Source organism: Coregonus clupeaformis, chromosome 26 (genome assembly GCF_020615455.1).
Source record: "Coregonus clupeaformis isolate EN_2021a chromosome 26, ASM2061545v1, whole genome shotgun sequence".
In the NCBI taxonomy this organism is placed as follows: domain Eukaryota; kingdom Metazoa; phylum Chordata; class Actinopteri; order Salmoniformes; family Salmonidae; genus Coregonus; species Coregonus clupeaformis.
In genome coordinates this window covers 3480340-3504205 of record NC_059217.1, presented here as the reverse complement: position 1 = coordinate 3504205, position 23866 = coordinate 3480340, and the positions used below count along the sequence as shown (strand labels likewise).

The following is a 23866-nucleotide window of genomic DNA, read 5'->3' as shown; positions in this document are numbered from 1 at the left end:
TAACCTGGATTCACCTGGTCAGTCTATGTCATGGAAAAAGAGCAGGTGCCCTTAATGTTTTGTACACTGTGTATATAATATATATCAAATAATATGTATGTATTTTTTTTGTTTTACTCATGCACCGAAAGGCTGTTGTCCCCAACTGCATGCCAGTATGCTGCAATAATAGCAACACACTCACTGGGAGTCAGTCCGGTACGTTAACCTTTTTACTTCCATATCCTTCCCATTTCAGCATCCCTCACCCTTGGTTTGATCAGTGTATTACAGCCCTAGGAGTCAGAGATGATGGCAGTTTTTACCCTTGAGGCATGAATAACTGTCTTTCACCCTTAATCCCAGAGAGGATGAGGTGTTTCGATCCTGACTAAAGATCCGTATGAGTCAGAAACTCCATACAGCACCTCTCCTATTTTGCAGTCTAAACACATGGAAAGGTTTTGGAGTTGACGCGGGGTCTCATATTTTTCCCAGATTCATTTCTAGGAGTTTACAGATTTAGACAGCAGAAGTGTTAATCAACCATCTCGAGCTAAACAACCTCTGCTGTCATCACACTCACGCGTGAATTCTGACGTGCTGCTCCAATCGTGAACGATTCATTTAGTCGGTTTAGAATAGAACAGGGATCCTCCCCCGTGCGGGTGGCGGACAGACAGTCTTGCAGATACGCTGTTAGTAGGGCGACACCCGACTACCGGATAACAATGAGCGATATTTCAAGATATTCAACCAATTAACAAAATAATAAATAGGTAGCTAGGTAGGTAACGTGATCTGCGGTGTTTATCGCATTAATGTAAAGATGGCGAGAGTTTTCCACAACTTGCTCATGTTTACAATGGGACTCACGCTGAGGATCCGAGTTTTGGGGTATTGGTCGTTGATATACGGTTATTGTGGCCTCTGCACTGCCGTAGCGCTGCTGAAACTTTGGTGGAACATCATTTTAAGGCCGTCAACAACCTTCCAGTGGGGAATTCGCGAAACTCCCCCTGCATGCCTGAACGACACGTCCTTGGGAACCCACTGTTATGTTAGAATAAAGGTAAGGCACAGCTGGTGAGAGGGATTAGGAAATAGCCTTTTGTGTTTATGAGAGGTCTGCATAGGTAATTTTGTATGCGCCTAGCTTGCCTGTAGCATTAAAATCAGAAATAAATCAAAATAGGCCTTCAGGCTACATGCAAATCGTGGGCGCATCTGTTTATTCATTTTTTTGGCATTTCAGGGAAACGTTATGCAGGTATAAGATTTTCAGTGTAGGTAGGTTACTGTTATTATTGTCTGCGCTCACTTCTGAGGTAGTGCTGAAAAGAGCTCCCTAGTAGCAGCAGCTATATTATCCTGTTGTGATTCGTGACAAATATCAGTCCGAGAATGAAGGGAGGCTAAACTGTAGATTCACCTTTTAATTTGTATTTTCTGTTTAAATGTTTATTTATGAACACAATATCCCCCATATGCCTGCCCATAATAATAATGTGGCAGTTCAGTTGTAAGAATAATATCTGTCACTTGAAATCCAAAGTAACTGGGATTTAACTTTGTGTCAGTAAATAGCCAAGCTACATTTCGCCAGAATAAACTTGAGCTGTGTATCTGGGGTAATTAGGATACTGTGATGTTGTTCACAATCAGAAGTGAGATACTGAAAAATATGTCTAGGTTGTAGAATCGAAGGACCATTAAAAATAGGGGGAAAACATAGGTGCTGGTTTTAGGCCGGTGGCAACCACGAAAGGGTTCCGTCCAGAACAAGAGGAAGCAGTATTTCAGTTTCAGGGGGTTTAATAAATGATCCACATACACATCCAACACCACTCTGACAGTATGAGAATGATTGTGGTTTTATATTATGCACGCACAAATACAGCTAAAACATGGTGCAACTTGGTCTTCTGAGGACAACTCACGAAGTCTACACCACAACCAGGGTTTCCAGGTCATGCTACAATATCGAGCCCAATGACCACTCAAAACCCGCCCAAAAGGCCTGAAAACTAGCCCCATGTTTTTTTCACAGCAAGAGAGGAGTTGCCATATTCATACAATACCACTTTTTTCCATAACGTTATCGAGCCAATTAAGACGGAATATCATAGTAACTTGAAACAACGTTAGAAGCAAAATTCGGGGTTCCTCAAAATAATAATTATTGCAAGCTATGACATGACCTTATAAAGGAATTTGAATATGTGGCAAGAGAAAGGATAATTCGCCCTTATTAAACTCGCCAGATCATTTGCACAAGGGGTTATGGTATATTGCCAATATACCACGGCTAAGGGCTGTTCTTAAGCATGATGCAACGCTGAGCTCCCGAGGGGCGCAGCGGTCTAAGGCACTGCATCTCAGTGCTTGAGGCGTCACTACAGACCCCTGGTTCGATTCCAGGCTGTATCACAACCGGCCGTGATTGGGAGTCCCATAGGGCTGCGCACAATTGGCCCAGCGTCGTCCGGGTTTGGCCGGTGTAGGCCGTCATTGTAAATAAGAATTTGTTCTTAACTGACTTGCCTAGTTAAATAAAGGTTAAATAAAAAATATACCGCAAATGCTGAGGGGTGCTTTATTTCTATTATAAACTGGTTACCAACGTAATTACAACAGTCAAAATTAATGTGTTGTCATACGCTTGGTATATGGTCTGATATACCACGGCTTTCAGCCAATTCAGGGCTCGAACCAGGTTTATAATTGTAAATAAATCCCCTTTTGCGCATGTGCATAGCTATAGATAAATCAAACAGGAGAGTTTGAGTGATGAAAGTTGGACAGAGGATCTCGAAACACTTGGCTGAACATAAAAAACAAATGTTAGGCTATTTTCTGGCAATTGTGCTGTTATTATGTGCCAAATGGTAAGACTACAAATGGCCCCTTTGCGAGATTGACTTATCATTTCAATAGGCATAGGCTACAGACTAAAATCTGGGTTTATGATTGTAATTCCATTTTGCCATGGTTTGCTTGGATAAAGGCAGGTAGCCTATAGCCCCTGATAGGCCTACATCTCATTTCAGATAGTCTACAGTAGACACGATGTAGTCAAGATGTAAGCTGAATGATTTAGCAGCTTGCTTAGTTCAAATTAACAGACTAATTTATTCAACATGAATAGTGAGGCGATTAAGAGGTAAGAAGTGCTTGTGTTTCCCAATAGCCTGCTGGAATTGGCTACTGAGGATGGGGCCATAATTTCAATCACTGAATTAAATATTAATAATATGTACAGTACCAGTCAAAAGTTTGGACACACCTACTCATTCAAGGGTTTTTCTTTATTTTTACTATTTTCTACATTGTAGAATAATAGTGAAGACATCAAAACTATGAAATAACACATATGAAATCATGTAGTAACCAAAAAAGTGTTAAACAAATCAAAATATATTTTAGATTTGAGATTATTTAAATAGCCACCCTTTGATGACAGCTTTGCACACTCTTGGCATTCTCTCAACCAGCTTCACCTGGAATGCTTTTGCAACAATCTTGAAGGAGTTACCACATATGCTGAGAACTTGTTGGCTGCTTTTCCTTCACTCTGCAGTCCATCTCATCCCAAACCATCTCAATTGGGTTGAGGACGGGTGATTGTGGAGGCCAGGTCATCTAATGCAGCACTCCATCACTCTCCTTCTTGGTCAAATAGCCCTTACACAGCCTTTAGGTGTGTTGGGTCATTGTCCTGTTGAAAAACAAATGATAGTCCCACTAAGCCCAAACCAGATGGGATGGCGTTTCGCTGCAGAATGCTGTGGTAGCCATGCTGGTTAAGTGTGCCGGCAGGTAGCTTAGTGGTTAAGAGCGTTGTGCCAGTAACCGAAAGGTCGCTGGTTCTAATCCCCGAGCCGACTAGGTGAAAAATCTGTCTGTGCCCTTTGCAAGGCACTTAACCTTAATTGCTCCTGTAAGTCGCTCTGGATAAGAGTGTCTGCTAAATGACAAAAAAAAAAAATCTAAATAAATCACAGACAGTGTCACCAGCAAAGCACCCCCACAATATAACACCTCCTCCTCCATGCTTTACGGTGGGAACTACACATGCGGAGATCATCCGTTCACCCACATGCGTCTCACAAAGACACGGCGGTTGGAACCACAAATCTCAAATTTGGACTCCAGACCAAAGGACACATTTCCACTGGTCTAATGTCCATTGCTCATGTTTCTTGGCCCAAACAGGTCTCATCATCTTATTGGTGTCCTTTAGTAGTGGTTTCTTTGCAGCAATTTGACAATGAAGGCCTGATTCACACAGTCCCCTCTGAACAGTTGATGTTGAGATGTGTCTGTGACTTGAACTCTGTGAAGCATTTATTTGGGATACAATTTCTGAGGCTGGTCACTCTAATGAACTTATCCTCTACAGCAGAGGTAACTCTGGGTCTTCCTTTCCTGTGGCGGTCCTCATGAGAGCCAGTTTCATCATAGCGCTTGATGGTTTTTGTGACTGCATTGCAAGGAAATTTCAAAGTTCTTGAAACTTTCTGTATTGCCTGACCTTCATGTCTTAAAGTAATGATGGACTGTCGTTTCTCTTTGTTTATTTTAGCTGTTCTTGCCATAATATGGACTTGGTCTTTTACCAAATAGGGCTATCTTCTGTACACCCTCCCCTACCTTTTCACAACACAACTGATTGGCTCAAACACATTAAGAAGGAAAGAAATTCCACAAATTAACTTTTAAGAAGGCACACCTGTTAATTGAAATGCATTCCAGGTGACTACCTCATGAAGCTGGTTGAGAGAATGCCAAGAGTGTGCAAAGCTGTCATCAAGGCAAACCCTTGAATGAGTAGGTGTGTCCAAACTTTTGACTGGTAGTGTATATGAACTGAATATGCTCGTCAACAACAGCCACTGTTTATTTTTTAGAATTTGTTTTACCTATATCCTAATCTGACTACTGTTACTGTCAATCTAATGTAACAACTGATCAGCAATTGCGATAGAGCTTTGATAATTTCCAATTTAATAAACTAAACATGTCCATTAATAATTGCATAACAACACAAGGCTACAACAACAATAAACTGAAGTTATAGGTTATTTATTAAATTGGTTTGCCAGCTCGAGGTAGGCTACACAAGTGGCACAAATTGATTAGCAATGACTACATTGATTTTGTAATTTCATCATATTTATTGTATCAAATGGTAGTCTACAATGGCATATACATTAATAGGCTAGTTGATGGCCAACAGAGGCAAATTGATCATTCTTCAGATTTATCCTAATGTCAGTTTCATTGAGGACTTTTCCCCCCATAAAAAGAACCACGCGAGGGACTTCCATAACTTCCATTTCAAATTTCCACTCGGTTAGCCCCCGTGACCCAAGAACTGAGCATGCATAAAGCACTTTGATTGATCCTGATTTCTTTAAGCAGTCAACATTAGAATGCAGTTTAAACCACCTCCGAGCGTATTTATGTAATGCGCCCAAAGTCGTTTTCCAGTGCTTTGTCTCCATTCTTTCTTGATGTGCATCAGTTCTAGCATATTAATGTTTTATGAAAAATGGGTTGGAAATAGGTGACTCCATAATGACAATCTAAATAGCCTACCTACAACTGGTAAAACGTTGTCACAACGTGACTCGGCCAATAGCTGTACTGCTCTCTCAACACACAACACACTCCTCCGGCCCTCCCCACCACTCACTCACTCAGCAACAGCCTGTCTCACTGCCTGACAGTCAGCAGCAGGTCACAGTGAAATATATACATATTTTTAAGAGAAATGCCATGTGCAACTTAGATTTTTAAGAGAAATGCCGCGGTGCAACTTAGAAATAACCCAAAAACCCGCAACCTGCGACAAATACATTTTAACCCGCAACATCGTTTTCAATGTAGCCCAATTTGGCGGAAAAAAAGTGAACATGGCAACATTGACCACAACTCACTGGCTGGAGGTGGGACAAGTGATAGAGAATGTCTCTGATTGGTTAGAAACGGAAGGGTGAGGAGCTGTTGGGCATTCTAACTAAGGGGACAAACTAGGGATGCATAGAGACTTACCATAACTGACTGCATGGCCGTTTTTACAGCTGCCCCCAAATGTGTTGTATAGATTTGCACTCAATAACAAAGGGCAGCAAGGGCAGACAGTCACTGAGAGGGATGACTTGAAGACTTGTGGTCATCCAGCGAGGCAGAGACGTTAACCAGACGGGCGACTGGTCTACCAGATGTCCTGTCTCTTGGTGCAGCTGGCCGCCCCGTCACAAAGGTGCTTGAGGTCAGCAGATCAGGGTGTGTGACATGGCAGGGGCCAGTGTAGGCTGTAAGGCTGTTCTGGAAGATGGGAGCCAACAGGAAGCAGTGAAGGCTTGTAAGGCCCCCCAGCGGAGGAGCTGGAGTTATCTTGACCCCCGGCATGGTCTCAACAAGGACCCTGGGACTGGATACTTTGGTGGCTGGATCCATAAAGCAGCAACGGGTGGTTGCCACCTGACAGGCTGGACCCAGGCAGAGGGACCAGGTGAAGGCCCCGGATCAGGAGGTCGTGCTGCAGCAGGAAGACCAGACGAAGGCCCCGGGACTGCAGATGGCAAGGTCGCAGGTCTCAACGAAGGTTTCAGGACTGGGGACCGCAGGGCCACAGCAGAGCTTAACGAGGGCCTCCGGACTGAAGACGGCGAGGGCGCCCACGTCAGCGACAGGAGCGGCCCCCAGGACAGGAGCTGAGATCAACTGGATCCCCACAGCAGCGACATGCAGAGATCTCAGGACAGGAGACAGCTGCACACCTGAAAGAGAGGGAGATAAAGACCCAAAGGTGGGAGAATCTGGAACCCTGGGTCCAGGAGAAAATGACTGAGTGACCAGAGCTGTTGACTTGGGGCCTGACAGAGCTAGTGACTTGGGGCCTGACTGGGCTACAGACTGTGAGCTAGGGGATGTTATATCTATCAGGACAGAAAGCTCTGGGCCTTCTGGGATAGGAAATTGAGGACTAAGGCAGCCTCCCGCACCTCTCTGATTCAGAGGGGTTGGGTTAAATGTGGGAAACACATTTCGGTTGAATGCATTCAGTTGTGCAACTGACTAGGTATCCCCTTTCCCTAGGTGATCAGGGAACTGAGGGCTAAGATGCTCTGGACCTACTGATGCTATAGACTGAGGACCTAGCAGGGTAGAGAGTGAGGTGTCTCCTATGACAGGACACTGAACACCTCGGTCAGGAGGGTCTCCCAAGGCTGGAGCTAGCGGGACACAGTTCGGAGGGGCTGGCAAGAACCCCAAGGCTAAGACTGGCAGGGACTTACCAGGCCTGGACAGCAGACATGGTCCGAGCCACTGCAGCAGAGACTGGAGGGGTTTCCAGGGAGGAGCAGGGAGACATCTTTGGACAGCAGCAGGCTGGACGTCGAAGGTAGGACTAGGCAGATCCCACCAGGCAGGGACCGGAAAGGGCTGAGTGGCAGGGCTGGACTTGGCGCCTACAGCAGCTGCATGCAGTGCTCCCACATTATGGACCACCTGACATTGAGGTGTCGGATGGAGTAGGAGTAGGCTTCTCACTCAGGGTGAACTCTGGCAGCTCCTCCGTCCTTTGAGAAGTATGTAGGTCTTCCTACTCGCGAACAGTCAGGGATGTGAGGATTGATCTTGGGTCCAGAACAGGGGTCGACAAAACCTCTGTCATTGGAGACGGCGATGGCACCACTGGGTACCAGTTGAGACTCTGCGACAGGAGCTGGTTGGAACACCGTGGGGTGCTCCCCCAGGGTGAGCTTGGGTAGCTCCTCTGTCCCTGGAGAAGACTGTAGAACCGCTGGACCTCATTCTGGCGCTTCTGTTGTAGTATCTGTTGCATGACAATCTCTGAGATGATGTCATCAACTTCTTGGGCAGCTTGGTGGCACAAGTCACTGTTCTCCTCCTCTAAGACTTCTTTCAGTTGTAAGAGGAGAGAACTGTTGAAGGACTGGCTGAGCCAGTCAGATGACAACTGGCAGTGTCCATCAGGTAAATACTGGCAACGGTGATCGGGTGGACTGTAGGAACCGTCCATCTTCCTGACTGCTTTAATAAGTTCATCAATCTAATCACGCTGGCTGTGTAAACGCAGCCAGCATTGTCACTGGCGGTCCATGCTCAGCTCGACACTAAAACATGGTGCAACTTGTCTTCCGAGGAGAACTCAGTGTCCACTTGTCTTCACCGCAACTCACTGGTTGGAGGCGGGACTTACAACGCGAAAGTGACAGAGAATGTCTCTGGTTAGAAATAGAAGGGTGATTGACTAAGAGGATGTCCGGCATTCTAACTAAAAGGACAAACTAGGGTTGCATAGAGACATACCATAACTGACTGCATGGCTGTTTTTACAGATACAGTAAGCTACAAGTCCATGCATATGAACTAAAACCAAACAAATGAATTCACAAATTACTCAATGGTTTGACCATAAAAACAACCTATTCTACAAACCATTAAAACATGACTGTACAATAATTTGAATAAAATTGGCTATAAATGTCAGTGACAGATTTTATAATATACAGAATGTGTCATACTGGAATGACCAGACGGCAGGCCAGGGCTGAGTTTATGCAATGGCCCTGCTCTGTCCCTGTTCTATCCCTGTTTTACAGTGCCATAAAGCACACCGTGATGTTGGAGGATGAGAGTTTTATGTCACAGAGAGTAGACAGTATCTTCATCCTAAATGGCACCATATTCCCTACATCAGGGCTGCCCCAACCCTCTTCCCGGAGATCTACTGTCCTGTAGGTTCAGTCCAACCCTAATTTAGCATATCTGATTCAGCTAGTTAAGGTCTTGTTGAGCAGCTAATAAGTAGAATCAGGTGTGTTAAATTACGGTTGGACTGAAAACCCACAGGACGGTAGATCTCCAGGAAGACGGTTGGGCAGCCCTGGTCTATATAGTGCACTAGAACTCTGGTCAAAATAAGTGCACTGGAATAGGGCTAATGCAACTGTAAGTTGCTCTGGATAACAGCTTCTGCTAAATGACTAATTTGGGGTGCAGCCAGAGAGCAGACAGTAACAGCCTATGTGATAGAGGGCAGGGAAGTGATGACATCATATTATAGTGTGTCCCTGGTGACTGACTGATCTCTGTCTTTATTCTCAGGAGTCTGGTCTGAGGTTTCACTATGTTGCTGCTGGAGCGAGAGGGAAACCACTCATGCTGTTTTTGCATGGCTTCCCAGAGTTTTGGTAAGACATCTAGACTACACACTGCATCTGCACATTATATACACATATGGGGCCGGTGTCCCGACCCGGACACAGATTAAGCCTAGTCCTGGACTAAAAGGCACTTTCAATAGAAATTCTTAATTTATCTAGCTTTTTTGTCCAGGAATATCTTGTCTTAATATAGACTAAACTGTTGTATTGGTATTGCCTGTCAGGTTAAGTTTTGTTTTGTCTATTTGTGTTTTTATAGTGAAAGCATTTTGGAAAGGAGCTCTATTATAAACTAACCAACCAGTTCCCCATGAATCACCAACCCCATACAGTAGCCCACTGCTGTATCGACCCCATACAACATTATTCTAGCTTGGGTGTCCAATCAAAAACACATTTTTTGACCAATGGGTAAAATAATATGTTAATTATGTAGGTACTCCTCTAAGAAAACCTAATGTCTCTATCATAATCCGTTCAAAAATTATTGGAGTTTTTACTTGTTTTATAAAACAAGAGGTAAGATAGATATCGATTTTGAGACATGACATGTAGTATTTTCATATTTTAGTATACGCTTTTCATATTAATGTGAAATTCCTGTTATTTTTCTAAGATTTCTCAGTAAAACAAGCATATCTTTGTGAAATGTCTGAGCGTACCCAAAGGTTTTTATTTTCAACACCTTTTACAGTTAATTCAGCTCGTGTCATGTTAATTTAGATTTTTGAGACCCGCGGAAATAACTTTGCAGAAGATGTAAAATCTGCGCTGTCAACAGAGCTCGGTGCTTATTATCGGATGCATTAGGTTACGAAATACGACTTTTTGGATATAATGTTAATGATATGTTACAGAAAGACCCCACTGAACGATTCAGAACATGATCATATTTGTCTTGGTAAAATATATTTTATAACATAAGGAAGTGAAATTTCAGCACCAAAGCGCGTTTTCACTCTATGTAACCAACGCTTTGACCTCTTCTCTACTGTACATTGCTACTGCATTATAAGAACATCTCATAGTTGAGATCTTCATACTACAGTATGGCCTGTAAGGCTCAGTTGGTAGAGCATGGTGCTTGCACTGCCAGGATTGTGGGTTCGATTCCCGTGCAACCCAGACGTAGAATGTATGCACACATGACTGTAAGTTGCTTTGGATAAAAGCGTCTGCTAAATGGCATAGATTTTATACAGTGAGCTCAAAAGGTATTGGGACAGTCACACATTTTTTGTTTTGGCTCTGTGCTTGAAATTTGAAATAATACAATGACTGAGGTTAAAGTGCAGACTGTCAGTTTTAATTAGAGGGTATTGTCATCCATATCGGGTGAATCGTTTAGAAATTACAGCGCTTTTTGTACATAGTCCTCCCATTTTAGGGGACCAAAAGTATTGGGACAAATTCACTTATGTTTATTAAAGTAGTCAAAAGTTTAGTATTTGGTCCCAGATTCCTAGCACGCAATAATTACCTCAAGCTTGTGACTCTGTTTTTGTAATGGTGAGAGGTTAGCATGTCTTGGGGGTATGATATTTGTACATCAAACTTTCTCACTCATCATAATTCACTAAATATCATACCCCCAAGACATGCTAACCTCTCACCATTACAATAACAGGGGAGGTTATCAGTACTAAACCTTTGACCACTTTAATACACATAAGGGAATTAGTCGCAATACTTTTGGTCTCCTAAAATGGGGGGACTATGTACAAAAAGTGCTGTAATTTCTAAACGGTTCACCCGATTTATGGATGAAAATGTACCGTAATTGTATCATTTCCAATCTAAAGTGCTGGAGTACAGAGCCAAAACAACCAAAAATGTGTCACTGTCCCAATACTTTTGGAGCTCACTGTATATTATTAATGAACGGGTCTTCTTGGGTCTATTCCGCCTCACTGCCCATCTACTGCACAGGAATTAATGATGAACTCTGATGTATCCCAAATGGCACCCTATTCTGTATATAGTGCACTACTTTTGACCAGAACCCTATGGGCACTGGTCAAAAGTAGTGTGCTATATAGGGAATAGTGTGCCTTTTGGGATGTCTCTCTGCCTTGTTAGCTGGACAGAAAGACTCTTACACTTACGACTTTCTTCTCCCAATTATTTCAGTGTTAAAAAAGTACTAAACCCAAGCTTCCCTATTCACTCTGAATAGAGAGAGGGTTTGGGTGTGGGGGGTTGGTGTTCGAGATGGGGTTATGTGGAGGAACTGGAAGTGCCTGTGTTATTTTAAACCTCATCTATATTCTAAGACGTTGGGTTTCTCTGTTCCAGATCGGTGTCCCAAATGGCACCCTATTCCCTAGTGCACTACTTTTGACCAGGGCCCGTATGACTCTGGTCAAAAGTAGTGCACTATATAGGGAATAGGTTGTCATTTGGGACACCACCCAGCTCTTATCCTGACTCATCAGAACCCCAGTCAGGCCTTGTGGTCCTCCTCTATGGGGGTTTCGTTCTGAGGAGCCTCGGCCTCCAGTCCACAGCAGACAAGATCTTCAATTAGAGAGCTTTTCCTCTCCACTATGATGACACTGAGGATTAGAATCGAGGGGAAAAAACATCTATTATACAAAGGTGACCTGCACTCAGTTTGGAAGGGAAGAAGGGAAACTGAGTGCCAGTAGAAATAATGCAGTTAAGGATATATCAACTTTGTGGGTGTATTCAAGAGAGAAACACAGTTGATCTGTAAGTGGTTTTTCAACTGTGTGCACTATACTGAATGTCGTCTTTTGATTGCAGTAGTGAAGATAGGGTTTAATTATGAAGTACTGTCCTGTGTGACTTTCCCATGTCATTAAGACGAAGATGGTTGTTGTGTGTATCTCTTTGTCTCTCTCCCTCTCTTTCAACCTCTCTCTGTCTCTTTGTCTCTCTCCCTTTCTCTCTCTCCCTCTCTTTCAACCTCTCTCTGTATCTTTGTCTCTCTCTCTTTGTCTCTCTCGCTCTCTCCCTCTCTTTCAACCTCTCTCTGTCTCTTTGTCTCTCTCTCTTTGTCTCTCTCGCTCTCTCCCTCTCTTTCAACCTCTCTCTGTCTCTTTGTCTCTCTCTCTTTGTCTCTGTCTCTCTCTCGGGATGTCTGTCTATCTGCCTCCAGGTTTTCCTGGCGCCACCAGCTGCGTGAGTTTAAGAGTGAGTACCGTGTGGTGGCTGTTGACATGCGAGGCTACGGGGAGTCTGACTTGCCATCATCCACAGAGAGCTACCGCTTTGACTACCTGGTCACAGACGTCAAGGACATTGTGGAATACCTAGGTGAGAGTGGACAACCACATCTTTTATCTATATCTTATATCAATGTTTTCATTAGTTTACTTAGTTTATACACAAAGACACAAGGAGACAGGTGTATGTTGTATATATGATGGAAGATTTAAAAAAACATGCCCACTCTGATTCAGGGGATGAACACTTTCGGGACCATGACTACCCGTATTATGAAACATCACTCCATGGGGACAAAGAGAGAGGGTGACACAGCCTGGTGTATTGAGCTGAGTCAAAGTTTCTCATTGTAGCTATACTGTGTGGATTGGACAGCCTGTGGAACACCCGTGGGCCCACAACACAGCAGGACATGACAGGCTTCCTCTGACTCATGGTGACTGACTATGGGTAGTCGTGCTGACACATAATGCACGCGCACACACACACACTACAGAGCTGGCAGCACGGAGCACACTCACTCAGTGAAACTGGAAGTATTCATAGACCTGGGGGCCTCTATGTAAGACCAGTGTCCCTCACCTTGTGTAAGGCTGATATTTCAAATAGCAGTACAACTGACAGTATTATTTGCTTTACATGGAAAAGAATGTCAATTTTTACAACAAAGAAGATGAGCTGTGGTCATAATATATTATATTCATCATGCAAGACTCCTGCCCAAAACACAAAACATAATCTGTTGCACTTGCACACCAGACTGGCTCCGTTGTTTCCAATAAGCTTACTAAGAATATGACTAATAAGCTGAATAATCAGGCATCACATTGTTTTCACTGTACACTGTAATAGGATTGTTCTTCTTCAGGAGGTATCTTGGCAAGAAGGCTCAACTGAGAGAAGGTGAATGGATGGTGCTGGACATGCGCGCGCACACACTCACAGACTCTCCTCCATCTCTCCTCAGGTTACAACAGATGTTACCTGGTCGGCCATGATTGGGGAGGAACCATCGCCTGGCTGTTCGCCATCCACTACCCCGAGATGGTGACCAAACTCATTGTCCTAAATTGCCCCCATCCCTCTGTCTTCACTGGTAGGTCCTAAACTGCCTCCATCCCGCTGTGTTTACTGATAGGTCCTCAAACTGCCCCCATCCCTCTGTGTTTACTGATAGGTCCTCAAACTGCCCCCATCCCTCTGTGTTTACTGATAGGTCCTCAAACTGCCCCCATCCCTCTGTGTTTACTGATAGGTCCTCAAACTGCCCCCATCCCTCTGTGTTTACTGATAGGTCCTCAAACTGCCCCCATCCCTCTGTGTTTACTGATAGGTCCTCAAACTGCCCCCATCCCTCTGTGTTTACTGATAGGTCCTCAAACTGCCCCCATCCCTCTGTGTTTACTGATAGGTCCTCAAACTGCCCCCATCCCTCTGTGTTTACTGATAGGTCCTCAAACTGCCCCCATCCCTCTGTGTTTACTGATAGGTCCTCAAACTGCCCCCATCCCTCTGTGTTTACTGATAGGTCCTCAAACTGCCCCCATCCCTCTGTGTTTACTGATAGGTCCTCAAACTGCCCCCATCCCTCTGTGTTTACTGATAGGTCCTCAAACTGCCCCCATCCCTCTGTGTTTACTGATAGGTCCTCAAACTGCCTCCATCCCTCTGTGTTTACTGATAGGTCCTAAACTGCCCCCATCCCTCTGTGTTTACTGATAGGTCCTCAAACTGCCCCCATCCCTCTGTGTTTACTGATAGGTCCTCAAACTGCCCCCATCCCTCTGTGTTTACTGATAGGTCCTCAAACTGCCCCCATCCCTCTGTGTTTACTGATAGGTCCTAAACTGCCCCCATCCCTCTGTGTTTACTGATAGGTCCTAAACTGCCCCCATCCCTCTGTGTTTACTGATAGGTCCTCAAACTGCCCCCATCCCTCTGTGTTTACTGATAGGTCCTAAACTGCCCCCATCCCTCTGTCTTCATTGGTATGTAATTGTCAGTGCAGGCCCAGCCAATAAGCGACATATGCAGCCGCTTAGGGCCCCGCAGCTGCTAGGAAGCCCCCGACCCCCAAAAAGACCTGGTTAGGGTACCTCTGCATTCACTAGTATGGGATCGAACTACCCCCACTCCTCTGTATGTACTAGTATGTCATCACAATCCAAACTCGTCGTCCTAAACTGCCCCAATCCCTCTGTATTCACTGGTATGTCCTACAATCCCTCTGTATTCACTGGTATGTCCTACAATCCCTCTGTGTTCAAGTTTAAGTTTCAACTTTACTGCCTCAGATGGAAATTTGTTTTGCAGCAATAGTCAAACATAAAATACATTGACAAATGACAGGGACTACATAGGTGAATACATAGGTGGGTACACTGAATGCAATAGACTGAATACACCAGTTGACTAGTCCCTGACCATGTCATTGTCCTGAACTGCCCCCATCCCTCACTGGTACGTTTTTTATTTTTTATTTTTTTCCCTCACTGGTACGTCATCACCAATCACCATCCTTAGATAAACAACAGATGAAACAGCCTATTGTATGTCACATGTACAATTATTAGTTCAATATGAAGGGAGAGAAACCTCTTCCTCCTTGAGCTAATTAGAGAAAAGATGTTTAGCTCTGGGGTTATTACCGTGATTACCATCTTTAATTATAAGGTGTTATAACCTCCATGAAGTGTTTACTCCATCCATCTAGTAGCTTCTCAGTCTCCTTCCTTAAGGCGGAGATGGAGGAGGTAATTGTATAGTAATGCTTTAATATGAAGTTGGAGCAGCTGGGCTGGAGGAGACGACATGGGAGAAGAGGATACAGTGCATTCGGACCCCTTGACTTTTTGCACATTTTGTTACGTTACAGCCTTATTCTAAAATTGATTAAATTGTTTTTTTCACCCTCATCAATCTACACACAATGCCCCAGAATGACAAAGCAAAAACAGGTTTTTATACATTTTTGCAAATGTATTAAAAATTAAAACCTGAAATATCACATTTACATAAGTATTCAGACCCTTTGCTCAGTACTTTGTTGAAGCACCTTTGGCAGCGATTACAGCCTCGAGTCTTCTTGGGTATTACGCTACAAGCTTGGCACACCTGTATTTGTGGAGTTTCTCCCATTCTTCTCTGCGGATCCTCTCAAGCTCTGTCAGGTTGGATGGGAGTGTCGCTGCACAGCTATTTTCAGGTATCTCCAGAGATCGGCCTCAAGTCTGGGCTCTGGCTGGGCCACTCAAGGACATTTAGAGACTTGTCCCGAAGCCACTCCTGCATTGTCTTGGCTGTGTGCTTAGGGTCGTTGTCCTGTTGGAAGGTGAACCTTCGCCTCAGTCTGAGGTCCTGAGTGCTCTGGAGCAGGTTTTCATCACGGATCTCTCCATTCATCTTTCCCTCGATCCTGACTAGTCTCCCAGTCCCTGCCGCTGAAAAACATCCTCACAGCATGATGCTGCCACCACCATGCTTCATCGTAGGGATGGTGCAAGGTTTCCTCCAGATGTGACGCTTGGCATTCAGGCCAAAGAATTTAATCTTGGTTTCATCAGACCAGAGAATCTTGTTTCTCATGGTCTGAGAGTCCTCTAGGTGCCTTTTGGCAAACTCCAAGTGGGCTGTCATGTGCCTTTTACTGAGGAGTGGCTTCCGTCTGGCCACTCTACCACAAAGGCCTGATTGGTGGAGTGCTGCATAGATGGTTGTCCTTCTGGAAGGTTCTCCTATCTCTAGGAAGAGTCTTGGTGGTTCCAAACTTCTTCCATTTAAGAATGATGGAGGCCACTGTGTTCTTGGGAACCTTCAATGCTGCAGAAATTTTTTGGTACCCTTCCCCAGATCTGTGCCTCAACACAATCCTGTCTCGGAGCTCTATGGACAATTCCTTCGACCTCATGGCTTGGTTTTTGCTCTGACATACACTGTCAACTGTGAGACCTTATATAGACAGGTGTGTGCCTTTCCAAATCATGTCCAATCAATTGAATTTACCACAGGTGGACTTCAATCAAGTTGTAGAAACATCTCAAGGATGATCAATGGAAACAGGATGCACCTGAGCTCAATTTCGAGTCTCATAGCAAAGGGTCTGAATACTTATGTAAATAAGGTATTTCTGTTTATTATTTGTAATAAATTAGCAAACATTTCTAAAAACCTGTTTTTGCTTTGTCATTATGGGGTATTTTGTGTAGATGATGAGGGGGAAACGCAACAAAATGTGGAAAAAGTCAAGGGGTCTGAATACTTTCCGAATGCACTGTAGAGGGGAGGTCACTGACCGACAGCCCATCCACAGCCACTCTATCTCCCTTGCAAATGCACTATGCTGCATTTGTGTCTTGCTTAATTTACACACTCGCTAGGTTCCAATGTCCATACATTCCCAAACGTTACTTCATTCTAAGTGTTATGCAAGTGTTTTATTTTGGAACTCCTTACTCTGGATTTCTTCTCATCCTCTTTTTTTTGCGTTCTTTCCCTCTTTCTCCTCTCTCCCTCTACTCTCTTCTCTCCTGTTCTCCTCTCTCCCTCTACTCTCTTCTCTCCTGTTCTCCTCTCTCCCTCTACTCTCTTCTCTCCTGTTCTCCTCTCTCCCTCTACTCTCTTCTCTCCTGTTCTCCTCTCTCCCTCTACTCTCTTCTCTCCTGTTCTCATCTCTCCCTCTACTCTCTTCTCTCCTGTTCCCCTCTCTCCCTCTACTCTCTTCTCCTGTTCCCCTCTCTCCCTCTACTCTCTTCTCTCCTGTTCCCCTCTCTCCCTCTACTCTCTTCTCTCCTGTTCCCCTCTCTCCCTCTACTCTCTTCTCTCCTGTTCCCCTCTCTCCCTCTACTCTCTTCTCTCCTGTTCCCCGCTCTCCCTCTACTCTCTTCTCTCCTGTTCTCCTCTCTCCCTCTACTCTCTTCTCTCCTGTTCTCCTCTCTCACTCTACTCTATTCTCTCCTGTTCTCCTCTCTCCCTCTACTCTCTTCTCTCCTGTTCTCCTCTCTCCCTCTACTCTCTTCTCTCCTGTTCCCCTCTCTCCCTCTACTCTCTTCTCTCCTGTTCCCCTCTCTCCCTCTACTCTCTTATCTCCTGTTCCCCTCTCTCCCTCTACTCTCTTCTCTCCTGTTCCCCTCTCTCCCTCTACTCTCTTATCTCCTGTTCCCCTCTCTCCCTCTACTCTCTTCTCTCCTGTTCCCCTCTCTCCCTCTACTCTCTTCTCTCCTGTTCCCCTCTCTCCCTCTACTCTCTTCTCTCCTGTTCCCCTCTCTCCCTCTTCTCTCCTGTTCCCCTCTCTCCCTCTACTCTCTACTCTCCTGTTCCCCTCTCTCCCTCTACTCTCTTCTCTCCTGTTTCCCTCTCTCCCTCTACTCTCTTCTCTCCTGTTCCCCTCTCTCCCTCTACTCTCTTCTCTCCTGTTCCCCTCTCTCCCTCTACTCTATTCTCTCCTGTTCCCCTCTCTCCCTCTACTCTCTTCTCTCCTGTTCCCCTCTCTCTCTCTTCTCTCCTGTTCCCCTCTCTCCCTCTTCTCTTCTGTTCCCCTCTCTCCCTCTTCTCTCCTGTTCCCCTCTCTCCCTCTTCTCTCCTGTTCCCCTCTCTCCCTCTACTCTCTTCTCCTGTTCTCCTCTCTCCCTCTACTCTCATCTCTCCTGTTCTCCTCTCTCCCTCTACTTTCATCTCCTGTTCCCCTCTCTCCCTCTACTCTCATCTCCTGTTCCCCTCTCTCCCTCTACTCTCATCTCCTGTTCCCCTCTCTCCCTCTACTCTCTTCTCTCCTGTTCCCCTCTCTCCCTCTACTCTCTTCTCTCATGTTCCCCTCTCTCCCTCTACTCTCTTCTCTCATGTTCCCCTCTCTCCCTCTACTCTCTTATCTCCTGTTCCCCTCTCTCCCTCTACTCTCTTATCTCCTGTTCCCCTCTCTCCCTCTACTCTCTTCTCTCATGTTCCCCTCTCTCCCTCTACTCTCTTCTCTCCTGTTCCCCTCTCTCCCTCTACTCTCTTATCTCCTGTTCCCCTCTCTCCATCTTCTCTCTTCTCTCCTGTTCCCCTCTCTCCCTCTTATCTCCTGTTCCCCTCTCTCCCTCTACTCTCTACTCTCCTGTTCCCCTCTCTCCCTCTACTCTCTTCTCTCCTGTTTCCCTCTCTCCCTCTACTCTCTTCTCTCCTGTTCCCCTATCTCCTTCTACTCTATTCTCTCCTGTTCCCCTCTCTCCCTCTACTCTATTCTCTCCTGTTCCCCTCTCTCCCTCTACTCTCTTCTCTCCTGTTCCCCTCTCTCCCTCTACTCTTCTCTCCTGTTCCCCTCTCTCCCTCTTCTCTTCTGTTCCCCTCTCTCCCTCTTCTCTCCTGTTCCCCTCTCTCCCTCTTCTCTCCTGTTCCCCTCTCTCCCTCTACTCTCTTCTCCTGTTCTCCTCTCTCCCTCTACTCTCATCTCTCCTGTTCCCCTCTCTCCCTCTACTCTCATCTCCTGTTCCCCTCTCTCCCTCTACTCTCATCTCCTGTTCCCCTCTCTCCCTCTACTCTCTTATCTCCTGTTCCCCTCTCTCCCTCTTCTCTCTTCTCTCCTGTTCCCCTCTCTCCCTCTACTCTCTTCTCTCCTGTTCCCCTCTCTCCCTCTACTCTCTTATCTCCTGTTCCCCTCTCTCCCTCTTCTCTTCTGTCCCCCTCTCTCCCTCTTCTCTCCTGTTCCCCTCTCTCCCTCTACTCTCTTCTCCTGTTCTCCTCTCTCCCTCTACTCTCATCTCCTGTTCCCCTCTCTCCCTCTACTCTCTTCTCTCCTGTTCCCCTCTCTCCCTCTACTCTCTTATCTCCTGTTCCCCTCTCTCCCTCTACTCTCTTCTCTCCTGTTCCCCTCTCTCCCTCTACTCTCTTCTCTCCTGTTCCCCTCTCTCCCTCTACTCTCTTCTCTCCTGTTCTCCTCTCTACTCTCTTCTCTCCTGTTCTCCTCTCTCCCTCTTCTCTCCCTCTCCTCTTTCCACCTCTATTCTGTCCTCTTCTCTTCTCTCTCCTGCCTTCCTCTCTCCATCTCTCTTCTCTACTCTCTGCTCTCCTCCATGTTTCCAGATTATGCCCTGTGTCATCCCAGCCAGCTGCTCAAGTCCAGCTACTTCTTCTTCTTCCAGCTGCCTCGTTTCCCAGAGCTCATGCTCTCCATCAATGATTTTAAGGTGAAGTGTGGGTGTGTCGAGGGGGAGGGGTAATGGTTGTGATGGCTGTTTCTCAAGGAGTCTGTGTATGGCAACAATTTATGGATTGTAGTGGTTGCAGGCAACCATTTTAAATGGAGCAAGAAATATTTGCTACAATTGCTTTTTGTTATTGGCAAAAACAATAAATTGTTCTTCCTGGTAGCTATCATTAATCAATCAAATTGATCAGGTAAAAAAAATAAAAATAAATGCCTTCCCATTTTTACTTTGTTGCAAATGATAGGGAGAGTGACAGCAGTAAATTGTTGTGCCTAAGTCCTTCTCATTTGAGTGTAGGTCATCTCACAGTAGTCAACACAACAACCATCCCATTTATAGGTCCTCGTCTGACCTGTATTACTTTGACAGTGACATAAGGGACCTTGTCTGTGCGTGCCATCCAGATCAAATCACACCTTGAGCACATTCGTACACACACACACACACACACACAGTCACTCACCCACCTAGTGTGTCTTTCTGTCCTCTCTGTTCTATAGGCGCTGAAGTGCCTGTTCACCAGCCGTAGTACAGGGATTGGGAGGAAGGGTCGATGGCTCACTGCAGAGGACATGGAGGCCTATCTCTACGCCTTCTCCCAGCCAGGGGCCCTGACCGGGGCTCTCAACTACTACAGGAATGTCTTCAGGTGAGGAAGATTATGAAATGATTAAATTCTTCATTAGTGAGCTCTGTATTAGGATGTCTCCTGTAGGCATCCATACTTATGTAGGACATGCACAAAGTGAACATGTCGAAGCTGACGGTTGTTGTGCCTCCTCATTTTACCACAAGCGCCCTCTAAAAATGTAAATCATTAATGCCCTCTTGTGTTGGAAATTATATTATATCTGATACAATAGTTTTGTGCTTTCAAGGAGTTCCTCTTGTGAAAACTCAGTGGTCTATATAATAAGTCCCCTCACTGGCCAGTGGTACAGAGTTCTGGGAATCAGACTTCATGATGATAAATAATTGGGCTTTGGAATAATGTATTCCTTTTGTTGGTTTGTTTGTTTGTTTTCTTCTATTTGTCTTTACAAGTTGACTCTTGTAATGATTCAACGTCATTTCTCTCGCACACACACTGACATGCACACAGTCTTGTATAACTAACCTTATGGGAATACACAGTTCAGTCCCATTCAAAATCCTAGTTTCCCTAACCTTAACCTTAACCCTAACTTTAACCTCAACCTTAACCCTACAACTAACCCTAAAACTAACCCTAGCTCTAAACCTTAACCCTATACCTAATTCTAACCCTAACACTAGTTCTAACCTTGACCGTAAACCCCCTAGAAATAGCATTTTACCTTGTGGGGACTAACAAAATGTCCCCAGTTGGTCAAATGTTTGTTTGTTTACTATTCTTGTGGGCACTTCTGGTCCCCAAAAGTATAGTTACACACACACACACACACACACACTGATACATACAAACACACAACATAGAGTGTGTGTTTTTGACATGTGAACTCAACATTGCATGACTGACTTCACCATCTGCTCTCCTTCCTTAAAGCAGCCAGTCAGTGTCTCTCAGAACAGAACAGCATATTTTGTTCTGCTCTGAATTATATAATAAGGATGTCACTGACTCATTATTAATTAGTTCAAGAAATATGCTCTATAAATAAATTCAGCAATTGGCCTCTCCAGAGATTACAACACAGGTTACATGGATGTATGTATACCACATGAAAATATAGTACTGTGATTAAAGGTCTGCGTTGAACCAGTTTTCTGGTTCTCAGATGCTTTTCAATAAGAAAATTGGAATTGGAGTAGATTTTTTTATACAGTTTATTTCCTGAATGAAATGGAATTGACCTCAACCCAAATCAGGTCTGTTGTTTAATATGCTCTCCACAGCTCCCTCCCACTGAGCCAGAATGATGTCAAGTCCCCAGTGTTGTTGTTGTGGGGAGAGAGGGATGCCTTCCTGGAGCAGGAGATGGCTGAGGCGTGCAGGGTCTACATCAGGAACCACTTCCGACTCAACATCATCTCTGGAGCCAGCCACTGGCTACAGCAGGACCAGCCTGACATCGTCAACACACTCATTTGGACCTTCCTCAAAGAGGGAGAGGGCCGCAAAACCTACAGGAACTGAATCTAGCGAGGGGTATGTCCCAAATGGCACTCTATTCCCTTTATAGTGCACTATATAGGGGAATAGGGTGCCACTTGGGATGCAATCCTAGAACGAGGCCTCCTCCCTCTCTCCGTCACTCCCTCTCACCCTTTGTCCCCACCAGCCACCCCTACCACTGGAAGCCTAGAATATGCCTGTGAAAAACCAACCAACATAACGATAATGCAATCATTCTTTCAATCTTTACACATTTCAGATCTTTTTTAAGATGTCAAAAGAAAAGGACACTGAGTAGTACAGTAGTATGTTTGACACATATTAAATACTTTTCTGCACATGACATCTGCCTTAAAGTTTGTAGGTTACAACATTACAAATGTATGGCATAATCTCCTTGTGAGTTTGTATTGTGTGGTGCCTTTTAACGTAATGTTGTATAATGTTTTGCAGCGTTGTAAAGTTGTGCCATGTCTTCTAAGGTTGAGCTGTGGCGTTGGTCTGCTGTATGTGTCACTGGATTGCTCCTCTCACAATCCTTTGGGATCCCTCTTGTCCCACACCCTGGGTTTGTCCCAAATGGCATCCTATTCCCTATTTAGTGCACTACTTTTGACCAGGACCCCATGGGGCTCTGGTCAAAAGTAGCACACTTTTACAGGGAATAGGATGCCATTTGGGACGAAGACCCTCTCTATCAGGTAGTGTTGTCTTAATGAAAATATTGTTATTTTTGTATTATTTTTTGGGACTATTTGCTCAGTTATTTGAGAATGTTGTTTATTATGATATTCCTGTATAGAACAACAGTGATGGTTAAATATTGTACACTTTTTTGTTTGTATCTATTCCTATCTCTGAAATCCACTGAGCCAGGTCTGCACCATTTTCATTTTTTAAGCAAATAAACTATAATGTGAAGCCTGGGGAGCCATTGTCAATCTTTTCAACTGACAGCCCTGACCTACAGAGTTACGAATAGACCCACACAACCTGTCCTAATTTGCATGCCTGCTCAGGCTATGTCACAGAGCCAGCACTGTCATTATACTAGAACATGATTATAGTTATGGAGCATAGCCTGGTTTATGCAACGTTCAAAACAACAAGGAACTCGGAAAAATACAAGGTCAAATCATTAGGTCAGTGATCTTCAGGTCGGAAAGTCTGAGCTCTAGAAAGAGGACCGAGTTCCCGAGTTGGAATTCCGAGTTGGATGACGGTTCAAATCGATTTCCCCAGTCGGTAATGGCTGGAGTGGAATAGTATCGAACACATGGTTTCCATGTGTTTGATGCCATTTGCTCCGTTCCAGCCATTATTTTGAGCCGTCCTCCCCTTAGCAGCCTCCTGTGGTAAACTATGTTAACTGTTTAATTTAATTTATTTATTAGGAGGGATCGAATGCAATATGAGCATTTACTACAAACAGTATGACATTTAGGACCCGTTTATATTCGCGCATATTCATGCATTTACGGTCAAAATACTTCCTTTTGCATACGTCATTGGGGTGGGTAGCACATCGGCTCGGAGAGCACAGGAAGCGTGCTAGTTGCAAATAAATGAAATTGAAATGGTAGCTATTAATTTTAAAATAGTATCTTTGTTTCTGTCGACGCAACCTATCACTCAATGACTGGACCATATTGAGCTCTTATAGCTCTATGAATCGACAGATATTTTGTAGGCTCTCGTTTTTTGTCATTTTGTAGTAGCCGCCTACCGTTTGTTTTTGCTCCTCTGAAACAGATGGGGTCTATTTCAGTGACTTAGAGTAGCCAGCTAACTGTTTTGACAGCTGAGGAAAATAATTGAGCTAGTGTTCCCGAAAACAACTGTTATTATATTATGTTACTATTAATTATTAATGTAGCTATTATCATGCAATTAAAAAGGGTGTGATTTGCGTTTGATAGTAGCTAAGTAAGTGGGAATTTCATGAAATTACAGTTTATCTGATAGAGCTAGCTAGCCTATTCTTGAGGTGACATTCAAATAGTGCAGTTATGATCTCTGAGGGGTATACTACAACGCTGCATCAATTAGTTAACCAGCTAAATTGCCAAACTTTTCTGAAATATATATATATTGTTTTTTTTTTAGATAAGCTTGAAATGTGCATGGTCTAATTGACTTAACAACCAAAACACATATCAAAGTTTTGCTTTCATAATGAGCCAGAAGTTCGATAGTTATTTCTGATTGTTTATTGAAGT

General features: G+C 44.5%; 2 protein-coding genes across 2 annotated transcripts in view; both read left to right on the top strand.

Annotated features, from left to right (window-relative positions):
* Nucleotides 1–478: 478 nt before the first annotated feature.
* LOC121540517 (epoxide hydrolase 4) lies at nucleotides 479–22558 on the top strand. Its single transcript, XM_041849447.2, has 7 exons — nucleotides 479–1051; nucleotides 9124–9209; nucleotides 12304–12461; nucleotides 13339–13467; nucleotides 19428–19531; nucleotides 20053–20201; nucleotides 21428–22558. Exons 1-7 carry the CDS (start codon nucleotides 809–811, stop codon nucleotides 21666–21668), a joined length of 1110 nt encoding a protein of 369 aa, XP_041705381.1. The 5' UTR covers nucleotides 479–808; the 3' UTR covers nucleotides 21669–22558.
* Nucleotides 22559–23157: 599 nt separating this feature from the next.
* btbd8 (BTB domain containing 8) overlaps nucleotides 23158–23866 on the top strand; it is a 44074-nt gene continuing 43365 nt past the window's right edge. Inside the window, exon 1 of the mRNA XM_041849446.2 lies at nucleotides 23158–23226. The gene's annotated coding sequence lies outside the window, so the exon portion shown is untranslated. The remainder of the gene's footprint in view (nucleotides 23227–23866) is intronic.